This window comes from Bufo gargarizans, chromosome 3 (genome assembly GCF_014858855.1).
Source record: "Bufo gargarizans isolate SCDJY-AF-19 chromosome 3, ASM1485885v1, whole genome shotgun sequence".
Taxonomy (NCBI): domain Eukaryota; kingdom Metazoa; phylum Chordata; class Amphibia; order Anura; family Bufonidae; genus Bufo; species Bufo gargarizans.
Window position 1 is genome coordinate 468753374 of NC_058082.1, and position 24750 is coordinate 468778123.

At 45.8% G+C, this 24750-nt stretch overlaps 1 protein-coding gene across 4 annotated transcripts in view; it reads left to right on the forward strand.

The window, feature by feature from the left end:
• Positions 1-218: 218 nt before the first annotated feature.
• PRDM15 (PR/SET domain 15) overlaps positions 219-24750 on the forward strand; it is a 59683-nt gene continuing 35151 nt past the window's right edge. For 3 of the 4 annotated variants that reach the window (XM_044283703.1, XM_044283701.1, XM_044283702.1), the window contains exons 1-16: positions 219-330; positions 3085-3130; positions 3400-3493; positions 7236-7389; positions 7977-8229; positions 8328-8447; positions 9052-9150; positions 10033-10260; positions 14390-14564; positions 14849-15024; positions 16216-16310; positions 19027-19114; positions 20697-20864; positions 23355-23473; positions 24050-24181; positions 24262-24396. In XM_044283703.1, the coding sequence (XP_044139638.1) occupies positions 3094-3130; positions 3400-3493; positions 7236-7389; positions 7977-8229; positions 8328-8447; positions 9052-9150; positions 10033-10260; positions 14390-14564; positions 14849-15024; positions 16216-16310; positions 19027-19114; positions 20697-20864; positions 23355-23473; positions 24050-24181; positions 24262-24396 (2073 nt within the window). In that variant the 5' untranslated portion in view covers positions 219-330; positions 3085-3093. Of the gene's footprint in view, positions 331-3084; positions 3131-3399; positions 3494-7235; positions 7390-7818; positions 8230-8327; positions 8448-9051; positions 9151-10032; positions 10261-14389; positions 14565-14848; positions 15025-16215; positions 16311-19026; positions 19115-20696; positions 20865-23354; positions 23474-24049; positions 24182-24261; positions 24397-24750 lie in introns of those variants that run through there. The other variant, XM_044283704.1, reaches the window with a different exon arrangement.

The window sequence follows — 24750 nt, forward strand, 5'->3', positions numbered from 1 at the left end:
TCATTCACTTTGACACCTGTTGTCACCCAGACTCATGGAAAGCTGGGTGACAACCGATGTCAGCCTGATCTGTCATGTGATCCCATCACGTGACGGTGAGCCCCGTTATAAGTCGCGGGTCGGACACCTAATCGCCTAACATCTGTATGATAAAGACGCCAGGTGCGCATTAGGCTACAAAAACTACATTTCCCAGCAGGCCTTGCGCGCTGAGAGCGCAGCTTCCGGTTCTGCGTGATTTCCGGAACGGATCGGAACCCGGAGTCTGGATTCGGTTCCCCCCCCCCCAAACCTGCAGAGTCCCCTCCCCGGAGCAGGTACCGGGTGCAGGTGGGTGCAGGGAAGGAAGGAGTAGGGGGAAAGCGACGGGCCCGGCGGGGGTTAGGGTGTGGAGCGGGCGGGATGGAGGCTGCAGTCTGCGCTCCCCCCGCTCCAGCTGCCAGGCCGCCTGTTCTTTGTTGCAGCAGCCGGAGGGGGCGGCTTCCCCGCAGCTCCGGGATCACTGGCAAAACCCGGCTGTGGCGGCCGATCCCGGAGCCACCTGCCCAGACCCCAGATCCCCGGGGTCATGTGTCGTCCGCATATTGCGATATAAACCTAGAGCGGAGTCATGTGGTCATCTATGTCACGACAGGGATGACAGCAAATAAGTGTGTTATGTAAATAAAGCCTGGAAAACTCTGCCATCTCCTAGTATGCCTCCTGTTTGTCAAGATCTCTGCTTGCTGTCAGCGAATGGGAACAGAACACCTGTTGACAGCCAGCGCCTGGGAGGCTTCTCACAGCTGAGGGGTTGTTACAACTGTATCTAGTCCAGACTGGCTGATACACTGTAAGGAACAAGACAGGGGGCTTTTAGCTCCACAGGGGGTGGTCTGGACTGAACGGCAATGCAACAAACCTTACGCTGTGAGACGTGTGGGGTCTGAACACGGGTTCTCCACTCTTTGGATTGATACGTGATGGGTTCTATTCACTGACAGCAAGCATAAGTCTCAAAGGTGACAAACTGAAACACAAAGTCGGTGCTATATGGCAGGTTACTCTTGGGGGGCAGCCATAATATGGGAGGTAACCAATATGGCGGTATTGTAGCTTTCTAATAGTACCGCCATATGCACTGCTATGTCAGTGATTAGTGCCGCTGTTCTTGTGTGTGCACAGATGTAGCAGAGCTGAGTGAGTCTTTCTTCTGAGCACAGTGCTAACCCTTTGGCTGCTCTGCCAGCATGTATTCCTCTCGCCTGTGCATGGCCGAGCATGCATGTCTTCTGAATGGGGAAGAGGGGAATAAGCCAGCGTCTAAGGATCGGACATGTTTGAATCCAACTGACCGATCCGTCTTACCCCCATCTGGCGGGAGAGGGTCGGCATGCCCCCATAAGATCTGTAGGTCGTCCGTTCCCTCCAACTTTGCTGCTATATGTACAGCCACTTACCGCAGCCCAGCGGCAGCCATTTTTGTGTTTCGGCGTCTAAAGTTCGAGTTCAGGTTATCGACGTATCCCGTTATGGATTCTAAATTCCGTTATGGTCCACGGTAGCGGAATCCATAACGGGATACTTCGATAACCCGAACTTTAGACGCCGAACTTAAAACACAAGTTCGCTCAACACTAGTAATGTGTATGTCAGGACATCAGTGTATTGGGGTCCAAAGTTTCCTGACAGGAATAAGAATATAGGCTTAGATATTACTTTAAGATACAGGCTCAAAGCCTGAGGCTGCACTACTGAGAGATTCTGGTGGCACCTTTCTGTCAGCTGTTGCCATGGAGACCTTGCATGGATCCACCATCTAGTACTGTAATGTGTATATGTCAGGACATCAGCGTATTGGGGTCCAAAGTTTCCTGACAGGAATAAGAATATAGGCTTAGATATTACTTTAAGATACAGGCTCAAAGCCTGAGGCTGCACTACTTAGAGATTTCGGTGACATGCCTCCTTTCTGTCAGCTGTTGCCATGGAGACTTGTGTCTATCCGCCATCTTGTACTGGGATGTGTATATGTGAGGACATCAATGTATTGGGATCCACGGGTCCAAGGTCTCCTGACAGGAATAAGAATAGAGGCTTAGCAATTATTACTTGAAGACATAGGACCAAAGCCTGAGGCTGCACTACTGACACTCCCATAGACACTTTCTGTAGACACACCTTGTGTGTGCGTTTTTGAGTACATCAATATGTTAGGAGACACACAAGATCTCCATTACACAAAAACTGACAGGGATAAGAATGCAGGCCGAGATGGGATCACTTGAAGTTACAGGCCCGAAAGCCTGAGGCTGCACTACTGATAGATTGTAATAACATGTCCCCTTTCTGTCAGCTTTTGCCGTGGAGACCTTGTGTGGATCCACCACCAGGCACGGTCATCCGTATATTTGTGAGGAAATCCGTTGGTTTGGTCGCCATAATAACCCTACACCTGACAGGCATAAGAATATCGGCCAGAATGTGATCACTTGAAGTAACAGGCCCGAAGCCTGAGGCTGCACTAGGACAGCATATCCTCTTTTTTTCTGTCAGGTGTCATGTTATTATGGAGACCAAACGGACGGATTTCCTCACAAGTACACAGATAACCATGTAGGATGGTGGATTTATACAAGGTTTCCATGGCAACAGCGGGTAGAAAGGGGACGTGTCATCAGACATGGCTCAGGTTTTGGCCCTGTAACTTCAAGTGATCCTGTTCCTGTCAGATTTTGTGTCATGGAGACCCTGTGTGGCCCCAAACGTATTGATGTACTCACTAACGCACACGAGATGTGGCAAAACGGGAGTGTTACTACAAACTCTCAGTAGTGCAGCCTCAGGCTTCAGGCCTTTAACTTCAAGTGATCATATCTCAGCTTAGAAGTAAGGTTCTAACACGCAGTTTTCACATTCTGGATGTAGACCCTCCATTACCATTCCTTAACCGTGTAAATACGTGTTATAGCTTTCCCAGGGGGAGCAGAGGACGGGGCTGGGTGACATTAGGATGAAGAAATCACCCTTGTAAAAGCCAATATGGCCGACAGATAGCCACATCTTGTCTCTGTAATCTACCCGCTGTTCCTCTTCTCGTTCCAGGTGTGAACAATGGCACAAGAAGAGATGGAGGAGTCGGTGTTTATATGTAAGTTTCGTCATCCTCATGTAATCACGTGGGGGGTTGGACGCCGTGCCAAAGCCTGTGATTGTGTCTCCTGTGCATCGCTGGAGCCTCCACCATAAACAGCGCCACACCTGTCCACAGGTTATATCCGGTATTGCAGCTCGACTCCGTTGGAAGTGAATGGAGCTGAGCCGCAATACCACACGCGACCTGTAGACAGGAGCGGTGCTGTTTTTGGAAGAAAGCAGCAGTATTTTTCTAATCTTATACCGCCTGTTCGTCGTTTGCAGGGTGTGAGGACTGTGGACAGTATCATGACTCTGAGTGTCCGGAGCTGGGCCCCGTGGTGACCGTCCAGGACTCGTTTGTGCTGAGCAGAGCGAGGTGAGTGGGACCGTATGAGCGCATTCACACGCTGCAGTCCTGTACTGAACAGGGTTTAAAAAATTGCATAATTCTCAGTGCAGTTTTTCTGCGGCCCCCTGTAGCGCGCCCTGGAGAGATTCCGAAATTCTGTAGTGTGCACATATTTTTATTTAACCCTTAGGATACTGTAGGTTTTTTTCGTTTTAGTGTTTTAATTTTTCTTCCCTATATTCCTTGAGCCGTAACTTTTTTTATTTTTCTGTTCCCATATCCATATGAGGGCTTATTTTGTTGAGGGACAAGTTGTACTTTCTAATGCCACCATTTAATATGGCATACAATGTAGTGGTAAGCGGAAAAACATTCCAAATGGTGTGGAATTGGAAAAACGCCATTCCTTGAACGTTTTATGGGTTTTGTCCCTACGGCGTTCCCTTTGCGGCCAAACTGACCTGTGCCTTTAATTCTCTGGGTCAGTATGATTACAACGATATCACATATGTATAGGTTTTTATGTCTAAATAGTGTAAAAATAAATTAAAACTTTGAAAAAAAATACCTATATTCTGACCCAAATAACTCTTTTACAGTTATATCTACTGAGCTGTGTGGGGGCTCATTTTTTGCAGGACGAATTTTTTTTTGACACAATTTTGGAGCGTGTATAACTATTTGATCGCATTTTATTACATATTTTTTTGTAAGAGAAGCAATGAAAAAATGGCAAATTGGCCATTTTAACCCTTGTAGCTTCAATACCCTGGGTCTTTTCAGAGAGACCCAGCGTATTGAAATCAATTACCGGCTTCCTCACTGGCCGCAGAGGATGCCGGTAAGAAGCCCGGAAGCAGGAGCTTCCGGGTTTGTCACCCATCACAGCATCTAAAGGCTTTCATTAGCCGCAGGTCTCTGCTGTTTGAAACAGTGGAGACCCGCCGGCCATGGTGCCTGCTGCATGCGCGAGAGGGCACCATGTTTGCCCATCTCTTCAGTGCCATGTAAGGTGCTGGTAGGGAAAGAGTTACATTTTATATATATATATATATATACAGTCATGTGAAAAAATTAGGACACCCTTTGAAAGCATGTGGTTTTTTGTAACATTTTTAATAAAAGGTTATTTCATCTCCGTTTGAACAATACAGAGAGATTAAAGTAATCCGACTAAACAAAGAAAACTGAAGAAAAGTCTTTTCAAGATCTTCTGCAAATGTCATTCTACAAAAATGCCTATTCTAACTGAGGAAAAAGATAGGACACCCTCACATGTATTCCCTCTTAAATTGGCTCAGATCTCACACAGGTATATCACACCAGGTGCACATAATTAGTAGATCGTTACTCTGCATGTTGAATGAGGCTTGCCCTATTTAAACCTCAGACATTTAGTTTGGTGTGCTCCTGACTGTTGAAGTGAGAGTGAGCACCATGGTGAGAGCAAAAGAGCTGTCAGAGGACTTCAGAAAAAAGATTGTAGCAGCCTATGAGTCTGGGAAGGGATTTAAAAAGATTTCAAAAGATTTTGAAATCAGCCATTCCACTGTCCGGAAGATAGTCTACAAGTGGAGGGCTTTCAAAACAACTGCCAACATGCCCAGGACTGGTCGCCCCAGCAAGTTCACCCCAAGAGCAGACCGCAAGATGCTAAAAGAGGTCTCCAAAAACCCTAAAGTGTCATCTCGAGAACTACAGCAGGCTCTGGCTACTGTTGATGTAGAAGTACATGCCTCTACAATCAGAAAGAGACTGTACAAGTTTAACTTGCATGGGAGGTGTGCAAGGAGGAAACCTTTGCTTTCCAAGAGAAACATCGAGGCCAGACTGACATTTGCCAGAGATAAAGTTGACAAAGACCAGGACTTCTGGAATAATGTTCTTTGGACAGATGAGTCCAACAGCAGAGGACATGTTTGGCGTAAACCAAACACAGCATTCCAAGAAAAGAACCTCATACCAACTGTGAATGAATGGAGGTGGAAGTGTCATGGTTTGGGGCTGCTTTGCTGCAGCAGGACCTGGTCAGCTCACCATCATAGAATCCACGATGAATTCTACTGTGTATCAGAAGGTGCTTGAAGAACATGTGAGACCATCAGTTAGAAAATTAAAGCTGAAGCGGAACTGGACCATGCAACATGACAATGACCCAAAACATACTAGTAAATCAACCAAAGATTGGCTGTAAAAGAAGAAATGGAGAGTCCTGGAATGGCCAAGTCAAAGTCCAGATTTGAATCCCATTGAGATGCTGTGGGGTGACTTGAAAAGGGCTGTACGTGCAAGAAACCCCTCAAACATCTCACAGCTGAAAAAGTTCTGCATTGAGGAGTGGGGTAAAATTTCCTCAGACCGATGTCGAAGACTGGTAGATGGCTACAAGAACCGTCTCACTGCAGTTATTTCAGCCAAAGGAGGTAACACTCGCTATTAGGGGCAAGGGTGTCCTATCTTTTTCCTCAGTTAGAATAGGCATTTTTGTAGAATGACATTTACAGAAGATCTTGAAAAGACTTTTCTTCAGTTTTCTTTGTTTAGTCGGATTACTTTAATCTCTCTGTATTGTTGAAACGGAGATGAAATAACCTTTTATTAAAAATGTTACAAAAAACCACATGCTTTCAAAGGGTGTCCTAATTTTTTCACATGACTGTGTATATATATATATATATATATATTTATTTATTTTTTATTACATTTTATTTATTTATTTTTTACTTTTTTATACCATACCATTAATAGTAAATCAATTCTTCAGAATATTATAGTCATGTGGAGACCTAATAAGGAAATAATCATGTTAATCCTCTTAAAGAGCACCTGTCAGCAGGATCATCCCTATTAAGCCAGGCTTGTTGGCTGGAAGGGTTAATCCTCCAGAGTAAAACAATCTGTTATGAGCAAATTCACTTTATTATTATGTAAGTTATTCACTCGGTGCACTGAGGGTGCACACACTGTACAGCTGTGCAGTTAGCCCGCTTCTGTAATCTCGCGCCTGCGCTGTAGATTACACTATCTGTGCTGTGCAGTACATTAGCCTCTGCTTCCCCAGCAGTGCAGCGTGCACCAGTGATGTCATCCCCCACCCAAAAGAGGAGACGCTCGCTTTGTTCCTATGGAGGACAGTGTCATTGGCGCATGCGCAGTAGTCATGTGCGCTGCTGGGGAATGCACCGATGGTGTGGACTATGCTGCAGTCGTGAGACCTGGCCCAGGCTATGTAGTGGTAAAAAGTGCATAGCACAGGAGATCTGGTGCTCCGAGGGGCTGGGGGCCACAACTTGGCGCATCAAACACGTAAATGACATATTAAAGGGATTGTGAAGACTTTAGTAAGTGATGGCCTATCCTCAGCTGATCGGTGGGTGTCTGACACCCCAGACGTCAGCGCTGGAGCTGCACAGCACTGTCCGCAGTGTAGTGGTGCGAGATCACTGCTACGGCGCTACTGCCACTGACTTCAAACAGCCCATCCCGGCTGTGAGGTCAGGAGCTGGACTGGTAAATGATGGCTGAGTGCTGCTCCGGTGTATTGTCGATGATCAAGAGGTTAAAGCAGGTCCATCATGGCTTCAGCTGTCTTCACACACCTAGAAAGAGTGATCAGTCAGTGATGGCTCCTCTACCGGTTAGTAACGTCTCAATATTGGGACGGGACGTTACTGCACTGGTGTTTTGGCTCCGCCTCCATACCTCAGTAGCCCCACCCCCAACTTCCCCACTGATCCTGTTCATTTACTAATGGCTGGTCTTTCTTCAGGTCCTCGCTTCCCACCAATCTGGAGATCAGACACATAGGAGATGGCAAAGAGGGGGTGTTTGCAGTCACCCCGCTTGTCAAGCGCACTCAGTTTGGCCCATTCGAATGTAAGAGAACTGACAAGCTGGAGAAAAATCCGGTCTTTCTGCTGAAGGTAAGCGTATCCTCTGTGTCGAAGGCCTCATGCACACGGCCGTTGTTCTGGTCCGCATCCAAGCCGCAGTTTTGGCGGCTCGGGTGCAGACCCATTCACTTCAATGAGGCCGCAAAAGAAGCAGACAGCACTCCGTGTGCTGTCCTCATCCGTTGCTCTGTTCTGTAGCCCCGCAAAAAAATATAACCTGTCCTATTCTTGTCCGCGCTTTGCAGACAAGAATAGGCAGTTATGTTAAAGGCTGTCCGTGCCGTTCCGCAAATTGCGGAACGCACACGGACGCCATCCGTGTCTTGCGGATCCGCGGTTTGCGGACTACAAAAAACGGAATGGTCGTGTGCATGAGGCCTAACTTGTAGATTGTGCAGGCCCTTTGCCTAGCTGCTGGGCTAGTTAGATGTCACTGCCTCTCTTTCTCCCCTCTCGCAGCATGCTGTCTCAGAGAGAAACTGCAGCTGCATCCCCTCCTCCCCTACTATTTACTGTATTGCTGCAGATGGACTTTTTGGTGAATGAGGAGGGTTCTAAATATTTGCAGGCGGGAAGAGGGGGGACTAGTCTGCTGGACTTGTCTCGTTTCATCTTAGGTGTTCCAGAAGGATGAGCTGGTCGTGTTGTTTGATACCTCCAGCGAGGATGAGTGTAACTGGATGATGCTGGTCAGACCAGCGTCGGACTTCAACCACCAGAACCTGACAGCGTTCCAGCAGGGTAATGACATCTACTTCACTACCTCTCGGGACATCGCCGCCGGTATGGAGCTGCGGGTGTGGTACGCAGCCTTCTATGCAAGGAAGATGGAGAAGCCTTTGTTAAAGCCTCCTATGCCGTCTCACAATGGTAATGTAATAGTCGGTGAGCTGTATTGGGGGGGGGGGGGGGGCGGCATTGCCAGCAGGGGGCAGCACGGAGGGGGTCATTTATTCTATTCCTTGCAGAGATGGGATTTCTGACACCTGAGAAAGAAGTCAACCCGACCTCTTCAAAATCCAACCAGCTTGTCTCGGTGACCTCTAAGAAGATGAAAATGATCCGTCCCCCGGCAGCGTTCACTTCTGGTAAGCCGCCCTCTGGCCGCTGGGGCACTGGACCTTATAACTCTGCAGCTGCTGAAGAACCCCTTTTTAAAAAAAAAATGCCACTATAGTCAGTGGAGGCACATCCTCAAAAGTGATCAGTGACGGACTACATTTTCAGGGAGAGATAAGCGGCACTGATGCAGTGACGCTCATCTCTGTATAGTCCTGACATCAGAGTGGGATGTTTATACAGGTAGTATTTAAAGAGGACCTGTCATGGATTTTTTTTAGCTCAGATAAATACCTTTCCTTGCGAGGTACACCCCGCTGATGCTGCCACCCTGCCTGTTTTATTTTTATTTATTTTTTTCAAATATCACTTCTACGCTCGCCTTCTTTCCGCCAGGTTTGTTAATACTGAGCATCGGTACAGGGAGGAGGAGACGCTAGGGTTTCTCCCTGGCTGTGCCGCTCCCCGCTGCGATTGGACCGTGGCACAGCCAGGGAGAAGGAGACGATATTTGAAAAAAATAAAAAAAATAAACTGGGTACCTGGTAAGGAAAGGTATTTAATTAAACTAAAAAAAAAATCCATGAAAGGTACGGCTTTAATACTTTATATTATTTTTTTTGTCTACTTCAGTGAGCTGCCAGGAGAACAGCGACATTATACACGTGGAGACCTGCGAGTGGGCGTGTAAAGTGTGCAGCACAACCTTCATGGAACCCAGTCTGCTCACAGGTACGGGCCTAGAACACGTGATTCAGCGTTGTCCACCTCTAAAACACCATTTACCGTATATATATATATTTTTCTTATCTGAAGAAGTCATGTGCTGATTAATTTTAGATTATTTCTGGCGGTCAGAGATACACTGCTCCAACCCTCCTGCACAGACATGGATTATAACGTGCAGGCTACCTGCAGTCGCCACTAGGAGTCGCTCACGATCTTACTGAACTCTAGTAACACAGAATTCAAGACTCTGTAAGGGAGCATTCACACGACCGTGTGAATCCCGTGCTGTGGACCGCAAATTGCGGTCCGTTAAGCACGGGCACCTGCCGTGTGGCAGCCGTATAGGGATCGCGGCCCCATTAACTTGAATGGGTCCGCGAACTCTCCGTTCCGCATAAAGATAGAGCAAGCTCTATCTTTTTGCGGTGCGGAAGCGCAGAACGGAACCTCAGAAAGCACTCCGTAGTGCTTCCGTAAGGTTCCGTTCCGTGCTTCCGTTCCGCATCCCTGGGTTTGCGGACCCATTGAAATAAAGGGTCCATATCTGTGATGCGGAATGCACACGGAACAGTGCCTGTGTATTGCGGATCTAAAAATGCGGTCAGCAGCACGGGCTTCACACGGTTGTGTGAATGCTCCTTATACTGATGAACTATCCTCCGGATAGGTCACCAGTATGTAAACGATGGGGGGGCCAACTCCCGGCCATGTTTACAGCGCAGAGAATGTGCTACGTTACAGTGCTTCACAAAACATGGACAGACGACAGACTCGGCACTGCTACATCTGTATGTTGAATAGTAGATTTTCTAGGCTTTGCCTAACCTGTATATTCAGCACAATACTTTCTTTTTTCTCTCTCTGTGATGTTTCTTCATATTTCAGAGCATTTATTAAGTCACCTGGAGCAAACAAAAGGGATTCCCCCCTCCGAAGAATGTGATCCCACATATGTAGAGGCGGGTGCAGTGATGGCTCCATCTGAGCAGCCTGTGGACTGCAATACCCCCGCTGTCGGGGAAGAGCTGAAAAAGAAGCCGAAGAGGAGCCGCAAGTCGAAAGCTGTGAAGCGCGACATTCCTTTAGTGATTGTGGAGGATGATAGCCCGCCAGGTGAGGGCGCCGCTGCTCCCATCCTATATTGATATAATTTTTATAATAAGCTTGAATTCCCCTTTATGTTTTATTGATGACCTATACTTCAGATTGGTGGACGTCCCACAGATCCTGCACCCCCACTAATCAGCAGTTTTCAGCAGCTACTGGCATGGTCACTACACAGTGGACAGAGCCTTTTGCTTCCAGCTCTGTTAAAGGGGTTTTCCCATGATTATTATAAAAAAAAATAATCAGACATCATATAGTACATGACAACCTCTTTCTAACAAAGCTAGAACCAGCCCTGTACCTCACATGGATCCAGAGACCTTCCCATTCATTGCTCTGCTAGATTTATATCAAGCTGGCATCTCAAGGGGAGTGTCCTTTCTGCTGTAGCTCAGAGGGCGTGTCCATGATTTCCCTATCACAGCTCAGGAGGCAGTTGAAGGATGAAACTGAGCATGTGCGGCCTTCTCAGTGAGCAGGACAAAGAAATAAAAAATAAAAAAAACACAAACAGCAGGTGGCGCTGTACAGATACATTTTATTGAGTAACTCACTGGCCATTTAGAACTTTTAATTACATGCAATTATAAAAGAATTAAGATCCAGGCGCTGATTAGAAAACTGTGGGATAACCCCTTTAACTGTTTTATCCTGAGACTAGGTGATCAATATAAAAAATCTGGAATTCCCATTTAACCACCTAACTGTTTTGCCCGAGTCCAGCTCGGGCAGTAGGGAAAGTACCGTATTTTTCGCCGTATAAGACGCACTTTTCCCCCCCAAAAGTGGGGGGAAAATAGCAGTGCGTCTTATAATGACAGCGGGGCCCGTGCAGTGACTGTATTCTACTACACGGGCCCCGCTCACTGTATAATCGTATCTTTAATAGTTAATTGTAATTGTATGTAATCGCATAAGGAGCGCTGTGTATTACCGGTACTTACAACTACAAGCGCTCGCCGCTCAGTAGGTAGCAGAGAGGAGGGAGGAGGCAGGCCGGGAGGACGGGCGCTGGCAGCGTGAGTCATACGTCACGCGCCTGCGCCGCCCACTTTATGAATGAAGCAGGCGGCGTGGGCGCATGACGTATGACTCACGCTGCCAGCGCCCGGCCTCCCTCCTCTCTGCTACCTACCGAGCGGCGAGCGCTTGCAGTTGTAAGTACCGGTAATACACAGCGCTCCTTATGCGATTACATACAATTACAATTAACTATTAAAGATACGATTATACAGTGAGCGGGGCCCGTGTAGTAGAATACAGTCACTGCACGGGCCCCGCTGTCATTATAAAACCAGATGCCGGCCCCCAGCGTGTATTGAGGGTCATTCACTACAGGGACACTTATGGAGGGGATCTGTGGATGACACATAGCATAAGATGCTATATATGTGTCATCCACAGATCCCCCCCATAACTGTCATACACAGATCCTCATAACAGTGCTATCCAGAGACCCCAATAAGTGTCACCCACAGATCCCCCATAACAGTGCGTCACCCACAGATCCCCCATAACAGTGCGTCACCCACAGATCCCCCATAACAGTGCGTCACCCACAGATCCCCCATAACAGTGCGTCACCCACAGATCCCCCATAACAGTGTTCGTCACCCACAGATCCCCCATAACAGTGCGTCACCCACAGATCCCCCATAACAGTGCGTCACCCACAGATCCCCCATAACAGTGCGTCACCCACAGATCCCCCATAACAGTGCGCCACCCACAGATCCCCCATAACAGTGCGCCACCCACAGATCCCCCATAACAGTGCGCCACCCACAGATCCCCCATAACAGTGCGCCACCCACAGATCCCCCATAACAGTGCTTCACCCACAGATCCCCCATAACAGTGCGTCACCCACAGATCCCCCATAACAGTGCGTCACCCACAGATCCCCCATAACAGTGCGCCACCCACAGATCCCCCATAACAGTGCGCCACCCACAGATCCCCCATAACAGTGCGCCACCCACAGATCCCCCATAACAGTGCGCCACCCACAGATCCCCCATAACAGTGCGCCACCCACAGATCCCCCATAACAGTGCGCCACCCACAGATCCCCCATAACAGTGCGTCACCCACAGATCCCCCATAACAGTGCGCCACCCACAGACCACAATTAGTTCAAAACCCACCAAAAGCACACCTTTTGGTTCAAAATATTTTTTTTCTTATTTTCCTCCTCAAAAACCTAGGTGCGTCTTATAGGGCGAAAAATACGGTTTACTGTTCTGCAGGAGCTGAGCTTGGGCAGAAAGAGGACGGGTGAGGGCTGCTTTAGATGCTGCTATCTCCTGAATAGTAGCAGCTAGAAACATGACACTGGTCTTGTTTGAAAGCTGACATTCCAGGCTTTCATACAAGAAATAGCAGCTAAAGTCCAAGCAACAGAGGAGAAATCCCTGTTAGAAATCGAGTCGGGAATAGTTGCTGGTAAAACCTGCTTTTACTTTCACTGCATCCCGTTTTCTATCAGTGATATCTTCCCATGTACTGAACATATTGCTGTCATTCTGGTATTGTCTGAAAGCTTGGAATGTCAGCTTTCAAACAATATATCTAGCTGGTACCAAACCAGATAAAGCAGACCCCCCCCCCCCCCCTCCCCATCAGTCTGGGAGAGAATTAGGGAGCAGCTGACAGGCTGCAGGAGAAGAATAAAAAATATAGAAATGTGACATTATCATCATTGTAGTGACCCAGATAATAAAATTATATTATTTTTACCACACAGTGAATGCCGTAAAAAAATCCACAAAATAATATAAAAATTGCAGTTTTTTTATCTTTCCCCCTAAAAATAAAATAAGTTATTTAATACAGAATATGTACCCCAAAATGGTTCCTAAAAAAAAAAAAACTACAACTAATCCCGCAAAATAAAAATTTTGAAGAAAAATTCAAAAGATATGACTGCTAGAGCACAAAAGGGGAAACATTTTTTGGTTTTAATGAATGGATGTCACTAAGGGTTTAAAAATTCAATAGCTTCCCCTGAGTTGTGCGCCAACAAGATTTACTACAGACACACAATAAAGGCGTTCTCCGGGAATTAAGAAAATGAAAATACGTAAATATTACTTTATTATAAGTATATTCCCAAATACCTATCATCAGCTATAATGGCTCGTTTTGTCTGGGGAGCAATCATCAGGGGAAACAAAATGGCAGCCGTCCTGTTAGTACACATAAAACCTGTCCTAATCACACAGGGAACAATTTACTTCACAACACTGAGCTAAAGAGCTGCCTCATCCTCCTATCTGCTCTGACTGTCAGGGATTATGATCCTGAATACAGTTTAATATGATATTTTGCTGAATCTTTGTTGGAATGGAGCTCATCAGGAGACATGAAGTACAGAGAGGACGGACTGTGGTAATAGAGACTACATACAAGTGCTGCTCATTAGCCACATCTGCTCATGAACTCCGTTCCTACAGAGATTCAGCTAAAGATGTTATCATCTGTATTCGGGATCATAATCCCTGACAAGTAGAGAGGAGGATGAGGCAGCTCTTTAGCTCAGTGTCTGAAGTAACTTGTCCTGCTGTGTGATTAGGACAGGTTTTCTGTGTACTAATAGGACGGCAGCCATCCCCTAATGATTGCTCCCTAGAATAAACGAGCCATTATAACGAATGTAAGGTATTTGAGAATATATTAATAAAGTATTTCCCGGAGAACCCCTTTAAATATCTACAAGAAAAAAAGTGACTTTTTTTGGGAGGGTTTTTCCAATTTTAACGGGACTGTTATGAGGTTAATAATTCTAGAAAAGTGTTCTTCAGCTTTCTAATGACCTTTTTACGGAGTTCATACTTTTCAGTATCTAAGCTTGCAGTCAATGAATCAGAATACACATTATCAGAGGCATGAAGACTAACAACATAGAGAGATCTTCTGTGGCTTTGTTATGGTCGCACACCAGTCTTGTTACAGGAAGAATATATCAGTCAACAGGAGGACTGATGGATACTGGCATGAGGACTGTTAGATCGGGACAGAGTTCAGCTTCTGCATGGGTTTTCATTCAATGGCAGCAAGCGGATGTGTATTTCATTACCCACCATTCCACGTCCTGTTTACCATCAAATCTGTCGTATATATATTTTTTTTCCAGCGCACCATCCCATTCTGTACAGTCCAGTCTTTCCACCAGACCGCGTGGCGGAAATAATCACGGAGATTCCTCCCGACGACGTTCCTCTCCCTCACGATTCCGATGACAAGTTCATGGAACTGATGTTGGGAAAACTACCGGCCGCCACCAACAGCAACTTATCACCAGTGTCCAAGTGAGTGGGGGAATGCAAGCTAGTCCCTGCCGTCTCCTGAACCTCCACCATACATCTGTGGCATCCATATTGCTTGGCCTGAAGCAGATATAACTAGGAAGCTGCAGGACAGAATGGCTGATTTGGTTGATTATTTTAATTTGGGGATGGCGTGCTTCAGGTAGGATGGGAGATCCTCCTATGGGTGAAAGGCACTGGTGAGAGAAATTCTGAGCATGCTTGCAGTGATTTACTTTTTGTCTGGTACTGAGGTCCTGACTCTCGCATTTGCTTGTCCCGTACAGATTTGCTTTTCACCAGGGGAACAATAACATGAAGAGGCTGCTGTCAGGGCCCCGCCACGGCATGAAAAGAAAGTTTGTGCGCCAACTCGGAGACCACAAGCGGGTCTTTCAGTGCAATATCTGCAGCAAGGTCTTCCGGAACAGCAGCAACCTGAGCCGACATGTCCGATCCCACGGTAAGAGGACCTTTACTTACAGGGGCAGAGGATTGGGAGAATGATCATAGACGTCCAGCAATCAGCTGGGAAACGAGTCAATGTTTGTTTCCCAACCGGTCACATCTGTTATGTGCGCATAAAAGTGCTCATTTGTTGGCAGCACATCCCTCGTGTAAACTGGGGAACAAAGGATCATAAGTAGCGAAGATCATTTGTGTGCCCTTGACTTTAATGGGACTGTGTTGCGCCTAGACCACGTGACCAATGAACGTGACATTACAAGGTAAGCTATGAGAAAGGTCCTCAGTATGTGATCCGTGGCTATCTAGAGGGTAGGTTATCACTTAGTGTCAGAAAACCCCTTAAAACCCCCCCCCCCCCCAAAATAAAACCTTTGCATTGCCATATTCTGACCTACAGAGCTGTTTGAGGGTGCATTTTTTTAAAATGTATTATTATTTTTGCTGGGCGATCTGTAGGTTTTATTGATAACATATATATGACTTCTTGATCTTTTTATTACATTACATTTTTTTATGGGAGGTAAAGCAACGAAAAACAAACAGCGAATTGACCATTTTGATTATTATTTAAAAATTTTTCCCCATTACGCATTCACTGTTCAGCATTTTGGGACGTGGCAGTGCAAATTATTATTATTATTGAGAAAAGGGGTGATTAGACGTTTTATATATTTTTTAAAATGTTTAACTTTTTTTTTTGGTGCCACTAGGGGACTTTAACATGCAATCAACAGACTGCTTGTCCAAAGATTCATTATATTTCTTTTGGAGCCCTGTAACAGGCATGGCTCTTCAGGAACATCACTGTAGCTGGCTTTGGAGCAATTTGAAGGCCTGAGGCTGTCACAGCTAATAAACAGGGGGAGGCTCCCAGGTGTACGGTGCTCCCGGGGAAAAACTTATTTGGCAGAGGTTGGGAAGGAGTTAATGGAAACAATACATCTTGTTCTCAGAGTTTGAGAACTGTGTGAAATATTGGACCCAAGTTTATAGTACAGCTAGGTCTACACGGTGATGTCTCATGTGACCTGAAGAAGGTTGTCGCATCAAATGTCTCTCGGTAGGGTCTCATTGTGAGTCTCAACCTTACGTGAAAATGTCATGACGGCCATGTGCATTTCTGCCATCACATACATCAGCTCAAGTTTGACTCTAGAGCGCGTGCTTGTTTTTTTCCTTCCTTCAGGGGACAAGCTCTTTAAATGCGAGGAGTGCGCAAAACTTTTCAGCCGTAAAGAGAGTCTCAAGCAGCACGTGTCGTACAAGCACAGCAGGAACGAGGTGAGAAGACCACTGATGTCCTAGTTATATGGGGATGGGACCATAAGGTCTCTGCTGCTTTTCAGTTTTATTATTTTAAATGACTGTTAAAGAAAATGCAGCTCTGCATATCTCGTACGTGCTTATGGTCCGTGGTAGCAGAATCCCTAATGGAATTCTTAGATAACCTGAACCTTGTACGGCGAGCTTGAACACACAAGTTTGCTCATCACTAAACCCCACTGATCTACTGTATATCCTGTGTAAAGAGGTGAATTTCAGGTTACAGGAATACTCCTTTTGTGGGTCTGCGCGGTCATGCCTACAACTGAATCCATATAATAAGACAGGATTATGAGTTATGAAATGGCAGAAAAGCGTCCACAGCGTGCTCAAACCAAGAGAATAAGGCTCCATTCACACGTCCGTGGTGTGTTGCGGACCCGCAAATTGCGGATCCACACGCACCCGTCCGGCACCTCTATAGAAATGCCTATTAGAATAGGACATGTTCTATCTTTTGCGGAGCTGCGGACCCGAAGATCGCGGCCGCGCTCCGCAATTGCGGATGAAGACAGCACACTGTGTGCCTTCCGCATCCATTCCGTCCCCATAGAGAATGAATGGGTCCGCACCCGTTCCGCAAAATTGCGGAACGGATGTGGACCTATTTTGCGGACGTCTGAATGAAGCCTAACTGTCCAAGGTGTCCTGCAGATCCCTGATGACTAGTGACATACGAAGAACGCTATTTTAGTTAGTAATAATTTTTGAGTTGTCAGCAGAGACATCAAGGATCAATAGTCGTATCAGGAGCCGGCACTTCATCCCCACTAGTATATGTTCCCTGCAGTCCTAGGGTTTGAAGAAAGAAAGGGCTTCAGCGAGACAGTGCAGCTACTGTAATACGATACATGCATGAGCTCTTAGGCTACTTTCACACTAGCGCTTTTTTTCTGGATCCGGCAGGGTTCAGCAAAAAACGCTTCCGTTACTGATTATACAACCGTCTGCATCCATTTTGAACTGATCCGGTTGTATTATCTTCAACATACCCAAGACGAATCCGTCATGAACTCCATTGAAAGTCAATGGAGGACGGATCTGTTTTCTATTGTGTCAGAGAAAACGGATCCGTCCCCATTGATTTGCATTGTGGGTTATGATGGATTAGTCTTGCTCCGCATCCCAGGACGGAAAGCATGCCGCGGTTTGCTCGCCATTATGAGAACGGAACGGAATGCATTTTGGAGCATTCCCTTCTGTCCAGTTACGTTTTGTCCCCATTGACAATGAATGGGGACAAAACTGAAGCGTTTTTTTCCAGTTACTGAGACGCTATGACGGAACTCCAGTACTGGAAAATATTAATGCTGGGGTGAAAGTAGCCAACACGGCCTGGATTCCTTCTGAGAGCAGGAGCGCACTGCGTCATTGGTTGCTATGACGCCGTGTGCTTTATGCGCCGCTGCACTACAGTAATACACTCGTATAGACCATACGAGTGTATAACTGTAGTGCAGTGGCGGCATGAAGCAACCAATGACACCGTGCGCTCCTGCTTATTACACAGAACATTCCTATACATAGTGGGGGAGGGGGAGGAGTACATTGTGTCAGTAGTGGTACATCGTATATCACAAATGACCCCTCCAGAAGAGGGGTCTTCCAGGATGGGCTGAGACCCTCATGCTGTCCTTTGTTCTTGGCTTCAAGCAACAGGATATGGGAGCCATCTTGGTTTCTGAAAAATTATATACATATATGCACATCTCTATCACATGTAGCATTTTTTTTTTTGCTCAGCCGAGGGCCGGCATGTATGCCAGATACAGTGAATTCCGGCAGTCTGTTTCTCCGACAGAACAGACTTCCGGAATTAAGGATGCGTCTTAATTTATGATGAGGCCTGCCCCTTATAAATTAGGTGCTTCCTCCGACTGCGCAGTGGCAATCAAACACTGGCGTAAAAAGCAAGCCTAATGAGGCACATGTCGGGCCTCCTCTTAATATTTACTGGTGCTATTCAATAAGTCGGGCCGAGGAGGTCCTGCCCACCTTCTCCCACCCACCTTTTTGGAAAGGTGGTGACGGTGTCGTAGAAAGTGAAGATGTCACAAACTGGCACTTGTGACAAAGTTTGTGACCTCTTGCCACCAAAAACTGGTGTTGAGCAGTGATTGATCATGATCACCCATGCCCCCCCCATCGTGTCTTTATGCTGAGCTACTAGTACACACATGCCCTAATGTTACCTGGGTTATAACTCTTAGGGTCCATTCACACGTCCGTATGTGTTTTGCAGATCCGCAAAACGGACACCGGCAATGTGCATTCCGCATTTTGCGGATTGCACATCGCCTGCACACTCATAGAAAATGCCTATGTTCTATTTTTTTTGTGCAATGGAAGTGCGGATCCGCGGATGCGGGCCGCACCTGTTCTGCAAAATTGCGGAATGGATGCGGACCCATTTTGTGGATGTGTGAATGGACCCTAAATGTAAGTCCTTGTAATGCCTTCCTACGGTTCTTCTGGCTGTTTTCATTGAAATATGATGGTTATATGTCTCACAATGAAATCAGTTGGCAGTAGTTTTATTGAGCCCCCCCCCTCCCCCCGCGCTGTGACAGTGTGTCGCCGTAAGCCAGAAATCCCTGCAGTGCACCGCACAGGAGCTATGGAACAGGCAGAATATAACCTGTATGTTATTCAGTAAAGGTTTTGTGATCTCCAGGTCGATGGCGAGTACAGGTACCGCTGCGCCACTTGTGAGAAGGCGTTCATGGTGGAGGCCTTTCTGGAGTTCCACAACTGCAGGACAGGTAGGAGCAGTGTCTTGTTAAATAATTCCTCCATTTGTGACATTAAAATGTGCAAAGTACTGGGCATGCCATGTCCTCCTCTTGACATTTTTAAGACGAGGGTGGGGATTATTAAACTCATTTGAAGTTTAAAGGGTTAAATCTATCTCAGACATTGGTATCAGAGAGGTGTGAAGGCGAACACACAGCACATGTATGACCACCCTCCATGCACCCCCAGGGGACTGTCGGAAATAGCCGAGCCAGTGCTTTACTATTTTCGGAACTCCTGTAGCAATGAATGGAGAACATGCTGCGCATGCACGGTACGCTTTCACTCCCTTTGGGGTGCCCCTTCAGGAGATGGGTGCAGATCCCACCTCTCTGACAATGTCTGAGATGAGACAGCCCCTTTTTAAAGCTATAAAATGGCCAAATCTACACCTCACCATTGCAGGGAAAGATTCTAATTTCTGGCTTTAAGACCCAAACATTTTATTAAAGGGGTTCTCTCATAACTAATATAAAAAATGACAATCAGACATATAGTACATGACAATCTCCTTCTAACAAAGCTAGAACCAGCCCTGTACCTCACATGGATTCAGAGATCTCCACATTCATTGCTCTGCTAGATTTATATCAAGGTGGCAGCTCAAGAGGTGTGTCTTTTCTGCTGCAGCTCAGGGGGCGTGTCTCAGCTCTCCCTATCACAGCTCAGGGGGCGTGTCTCAGCTCTCCCTATCACAGCTCGGGGGCGTGTCTCAGCTCTCCCTATCAAAGCTTGGGGGAGGGGGGCAGTTTAAGGATGAAACTGAGCATGTGCGTCCACCTCAGTGAGCAGGACAAAGAAATAAGAAAAAAAACAAACAGCAGGTGGCGCTATACAGATACAGTTTAATGAATAACTCAGTAGCTAAGCTAAATTTTTAATTAGATGCAATTCCAAAAGTATTCAGGTCCTGGTGCTGGTTTGAAAACTGTAGACTATTTTTTGTTGGACAACCCCTTTAAGAGGCATGCACCTGTTAATAAATTTGGAACATCTTCATAAATCTGTCCCATTGGGTCGATCTTTGAATGATGTCAACCTTGTTAGATGAATGCCTGGCATGTCACTTAGGATGTATTGAGGAGATGCTTTCTTACAAAAATGGTGTTACACCTGTGCCCAGGTTGTCAGTGGTATTGCATCTCGACCCCCCCCCCTCCCAATCCTTTTCACTTTATTGGAAATGAAAGGTAATACCAGGCACAACCCATGGACGGATACGTTTTTTTTTTTCCTTTTGGAGGAAAGTGGACATGTTTTTCTAATCCTGTATGACCTCTTTAAGGGGGATCATAAGATTTAATGGCAATAGCTCCACCCTTGTCCATGGTGTACGCCTGGTATTGCAGCTCAACTCCTTTCCACACTCCCATGATCTCTGCTTTGTCATATGCTCCAGCTCTGTTTACATCCATATACCTCTGGCAATGGGTGTACTGGCCCTTTAATGGCCTAAATGATAATATGAAGCCACCTCAGATCTGGTTTGACATTAGGCTGGTGTAGCGCATCCTCTGTAGTACATCACTTAAATTTTCTCTTAATGGACAGACGACAAGTCGTTCCAGTGTGAGATGTGCTACCGATCCTTCTCCACCAACAGCAACCTCTCCAAGCACAAGAAGAAACACGGCGAGAAGAAGTTTGCCTGCGAGATCTGTAATAAGCTCTTCTACAGGAGGGATGTGATGCTGGAACATCACCGCAGACATCTAGAAGGTAAGTACCTGATCCCATAGTGCTCAGATAATGGATCTGTGCCATACGAAAAATATGCCATCGCCCAGGGTAATACATTTTATAAGAAAGCTTTAAGAGACTCTAAAAGTCCCAATTGCCGGCCTTTATCGGCTGCTCTAACTTCTGATTTAGTAGCATATAGAAAATATTACGTTGAATGAAAATGTAATTGTGTCCATTCACTGACAGCAAGCAGAGCTATTGAAACGGCATAATTAAAAGTTGATACAGTGTGTCAATCATGAGTCTTTATCTCACAAATGATTGTCTAGACTGGATACAATTCTAACAGACCCTCAGCTGTGAGCAGTATTAGGTCTGTACAGGGTTCATCCTCTAGCAATAGGTTGCATTCCCATTCACTTACAGCAAGCAGACATTGTGTAAATGGTAAGGCAATGCAGTGGAAAGCATGCTGGAAAGTTGCAGAACTTAGTGATGATGCAGTATTAAGGCTAGTTTCACACAAGCGCTTGAGATCCAGCAGGGAACAGCCGGACAGATCTCTCTGCATTTCGGCATTGCCGGAAGTCTGTAAATTCCTGTCCGGGCTTGTTAACTATAATGGGGACCGGCGGAGATTCGGACGCGTTCAGGCAAATATCCAGAGAATCGTCTGGAAGAAAACCACTGTGCGCCTGATCTCCACCGGTCCCCATTATAGTTAACGGGGCCCGACGGAGACTTACACATTTTCGGAATACAAAGCGATCCGGCCGTCTGTTCCCTGTCGGATCTCAAGCGCTAGTGTGAAACTAGCCTAAGCACTACATTACCATCAGTGAATGGCAGCATAGCACTAGGAGATGGGGTGACATGCAAAGTTGTGTACAAAATAATAGCAGTCAGACATCACTAACCTGATCAGTCACTGTTTTTGGTAGAAATTATATTTCTACATGGCAAATAATTTACTAGCAGGTGTAGTAGAGTAATAGAAACCCAATGTCATGACATGCATGCTACTGATTCTCTGTAATTCAATCACTCATTGAAAGGGGCGTGTTCAAAATAATAGCAGTGTGGAGTTCAATGAGTGAGGTCATTCATTCTTTGAAAAACAGGTGGCAATTATTGCCCTTATTTAAGGAAGGAAGGCAGCAAATGTTGAACTTGCTGGTTACAGTGCATTTCTCTCTGAAATTCTGAGGAAAATTGGGTCGTTCCAGACATTGTTCAGAAGAACAGCGTACCTTGATTAAAAAGTTGATTGGAGAGGGGGAAACATATAAAGAAGTGCAGAAAATGATGGGCTGCTCAGCTAAAATGCTTTAAAATGGCAACCAAAACCTGAAAGACTTGGAAGAAAGCGAAAAACTACCATTCGAATGGATAGAAGAATAGCCAAAATGGCAAGGACTCGGCCAACAATCAGTTCCAGGAAGATGAAAGAAGGTCTAAAGTTACCTGTGAGTACTGTTACAATGAGAAGACGCCTATGTGAAGCCCAGCTATCTGCAAGAAGCCCCCGCAAAGTCCCACTGTTGGAAAACAGACATGTGCTGAAGAGGTTACAATTTGCCAAAGAGCACATTGACGGCCTAAAGAGACATTTTGTGGACTGATGAAAGTAAGATTGTTCTCTTTGGGTCTAGTGGCCGGAGACAGTTTGTCAGACGACCCCCAAGCACTGAATTCACACCACAGTACACTGTGAAGACAGTGAAGCATGGTGGCCAAGCATCATGATATGGGGATGGTTCTCATACTACGGTGTTGGGCCTATTTATCGCAGACCAGGGATCATGGATCAGTTTGAGGACATCAGAATACTTGAAGAGGTCATGCTGCCTTATGCTGGAGAGGAAATGCCCTTGAAATGGGTGCTCCAACAAGACAACGACTCCAAACACACCAGTAAACGGGCATCATCTTGGTTCCAGACCAACCAGATTGACGTTATGGAGCGGCCAGCCCAATCCCCGGATCGTAATCCAATAGAAAACCTGTGGAGTGACATCAAAACTGCAGTTTCTGAGGCAAAACCAAGAAATAGAGAAGAACTGTGGAATGTAGTCCGATCATCCTGGGCTGGAATACCTGTTCACAGGGGCCAGAAGGTGGTGACTCCGAGCAGCACAGACGTCCAGCAGGTCTCAGAGACAGCGGTTATACAACTAAATATTAGTGAAGGGATTCAGAGGAAAGCAAAATCTTCAAACATTTTTCAGTTTATATAGTGAAGGTTTGAGTATGTAACGAAGATTACAAACACTGCTATTTTATTGAACAGTCTAATATTCACTTTTCTTCAATTATTTTTTATTTTTTTTTGGAGGAATTTTTTTTTAAAATATATATTTTTCATGTTTTGATTTGGAATAGAATGTGTAGTGTTCCCAATGCATTTGTGTGTATGGAAATAAAAGCTATTAGAAGGATTTTGAGCTTTATTCACTTTTTTAAACACACTGCTATTATTTTGAACACGGCTGTATATGGGGAAAATAATTACTTTTAAATCCTCAGTCTCATTGGCGCCACCTACAGGAGTGAGACGAGTGAAACGGGAGTCGGCTATTCAGCAGGCTACGGACAGTTCCATCAAGTACAAGAAAGAGCCGTCGGCCTGTCCGGTCTGCGGGAAAGTAAGTTAAAATTATTTGGATTGTGTAAAATGCACGTCCACCCTTGGACATAATTTTCTTCTTTTGATCTGAACAGGTCCAACATTCTGTGCAGATTATTTTTCTTTAATATCTTTTCATAGCAGTTAGAGCTCCATTTATCTGATACAGAGGTCCAAATCGCCTGCATAGACATAGATGTACATGATAACATTGCCTGTCGGTAGTCCCCACTATGAGGAGCATAATGGTTGACTGCGTACTACATTATGGGTTTCACTGTTTAAACAGTATGCAATAAGCTCCTCTGCTCCCCCTAGTGGTGGAATTTTTTTTATCATTTTCCTCCAGGGCTGGGCAGGGGATTTAGCGTTCTGGATTAGAAAAACTCTGTATTGGACCTAAAAACAACATGGTTATAAAAGCTAGACATTAACTTTAAAGGGGTTGTGCAGTGTCAGATATTTATGGCCAATCCTGAAGATACAGCATCAATATCTGACACTGCACAACCCCTCTAAGTAAGAATGGTTACCGTGCTGAAATCAATTGGCGTACTCCAGAATTTTGCTTATGACTCTTCTGTTTCATGCACAGATGTTCTCATGCCGGAGCAACATGAACAAACACCTCCTCACACACGGAGATAAAAAATACACCTGTGAGATCTGCGGCCGTAGGTTCTTCAGGGTGGATGTTCTACGAGATCACATACACATTCACTTCAAGGTATCTGTTCTGTCCGATCATCTGCCCCGAGTGTTACCTGAGGGCACAGACTGCTCCTAATGCCAATCATTCATGTTTAGGATATTGCTTTGATGAACGACCAGCAGAGGGAAGAGTTCATTGGAAAGATTGGCATTTCTTCTGAAGACAATGATGACAACTCGGACTGCAGCGTTGACTCTGAACCCCACAAGTACAGTTGTAAGAGGTGCCAGGTAGGTATCCTTAATGGTTAACAAATTCTATCGGAGCAGTGGTCATAGCAAAATCACATGCAACAGTTTGTGTAGAATGAATATCACAGTGTACAGACATTACGTGTCTACTCCAGAGCTGCACTCACTATTCTGCTGGTGAAGTCACTGTGTACATATATTACTTATCCTGTACTGATCCTGAGTTACACCCTGTATTATACTCCAGAGCTGCACTCACTATTCTGCTGGTGGAATCACTGTGTACATACATTACATTACTTATCCTGTACTGATCCTGAGTTGCATCCTGTATTATACTCCAGAGCTGCACTCACTATTCTGCTGGTGCAGTCACTGTGTACATACATTACT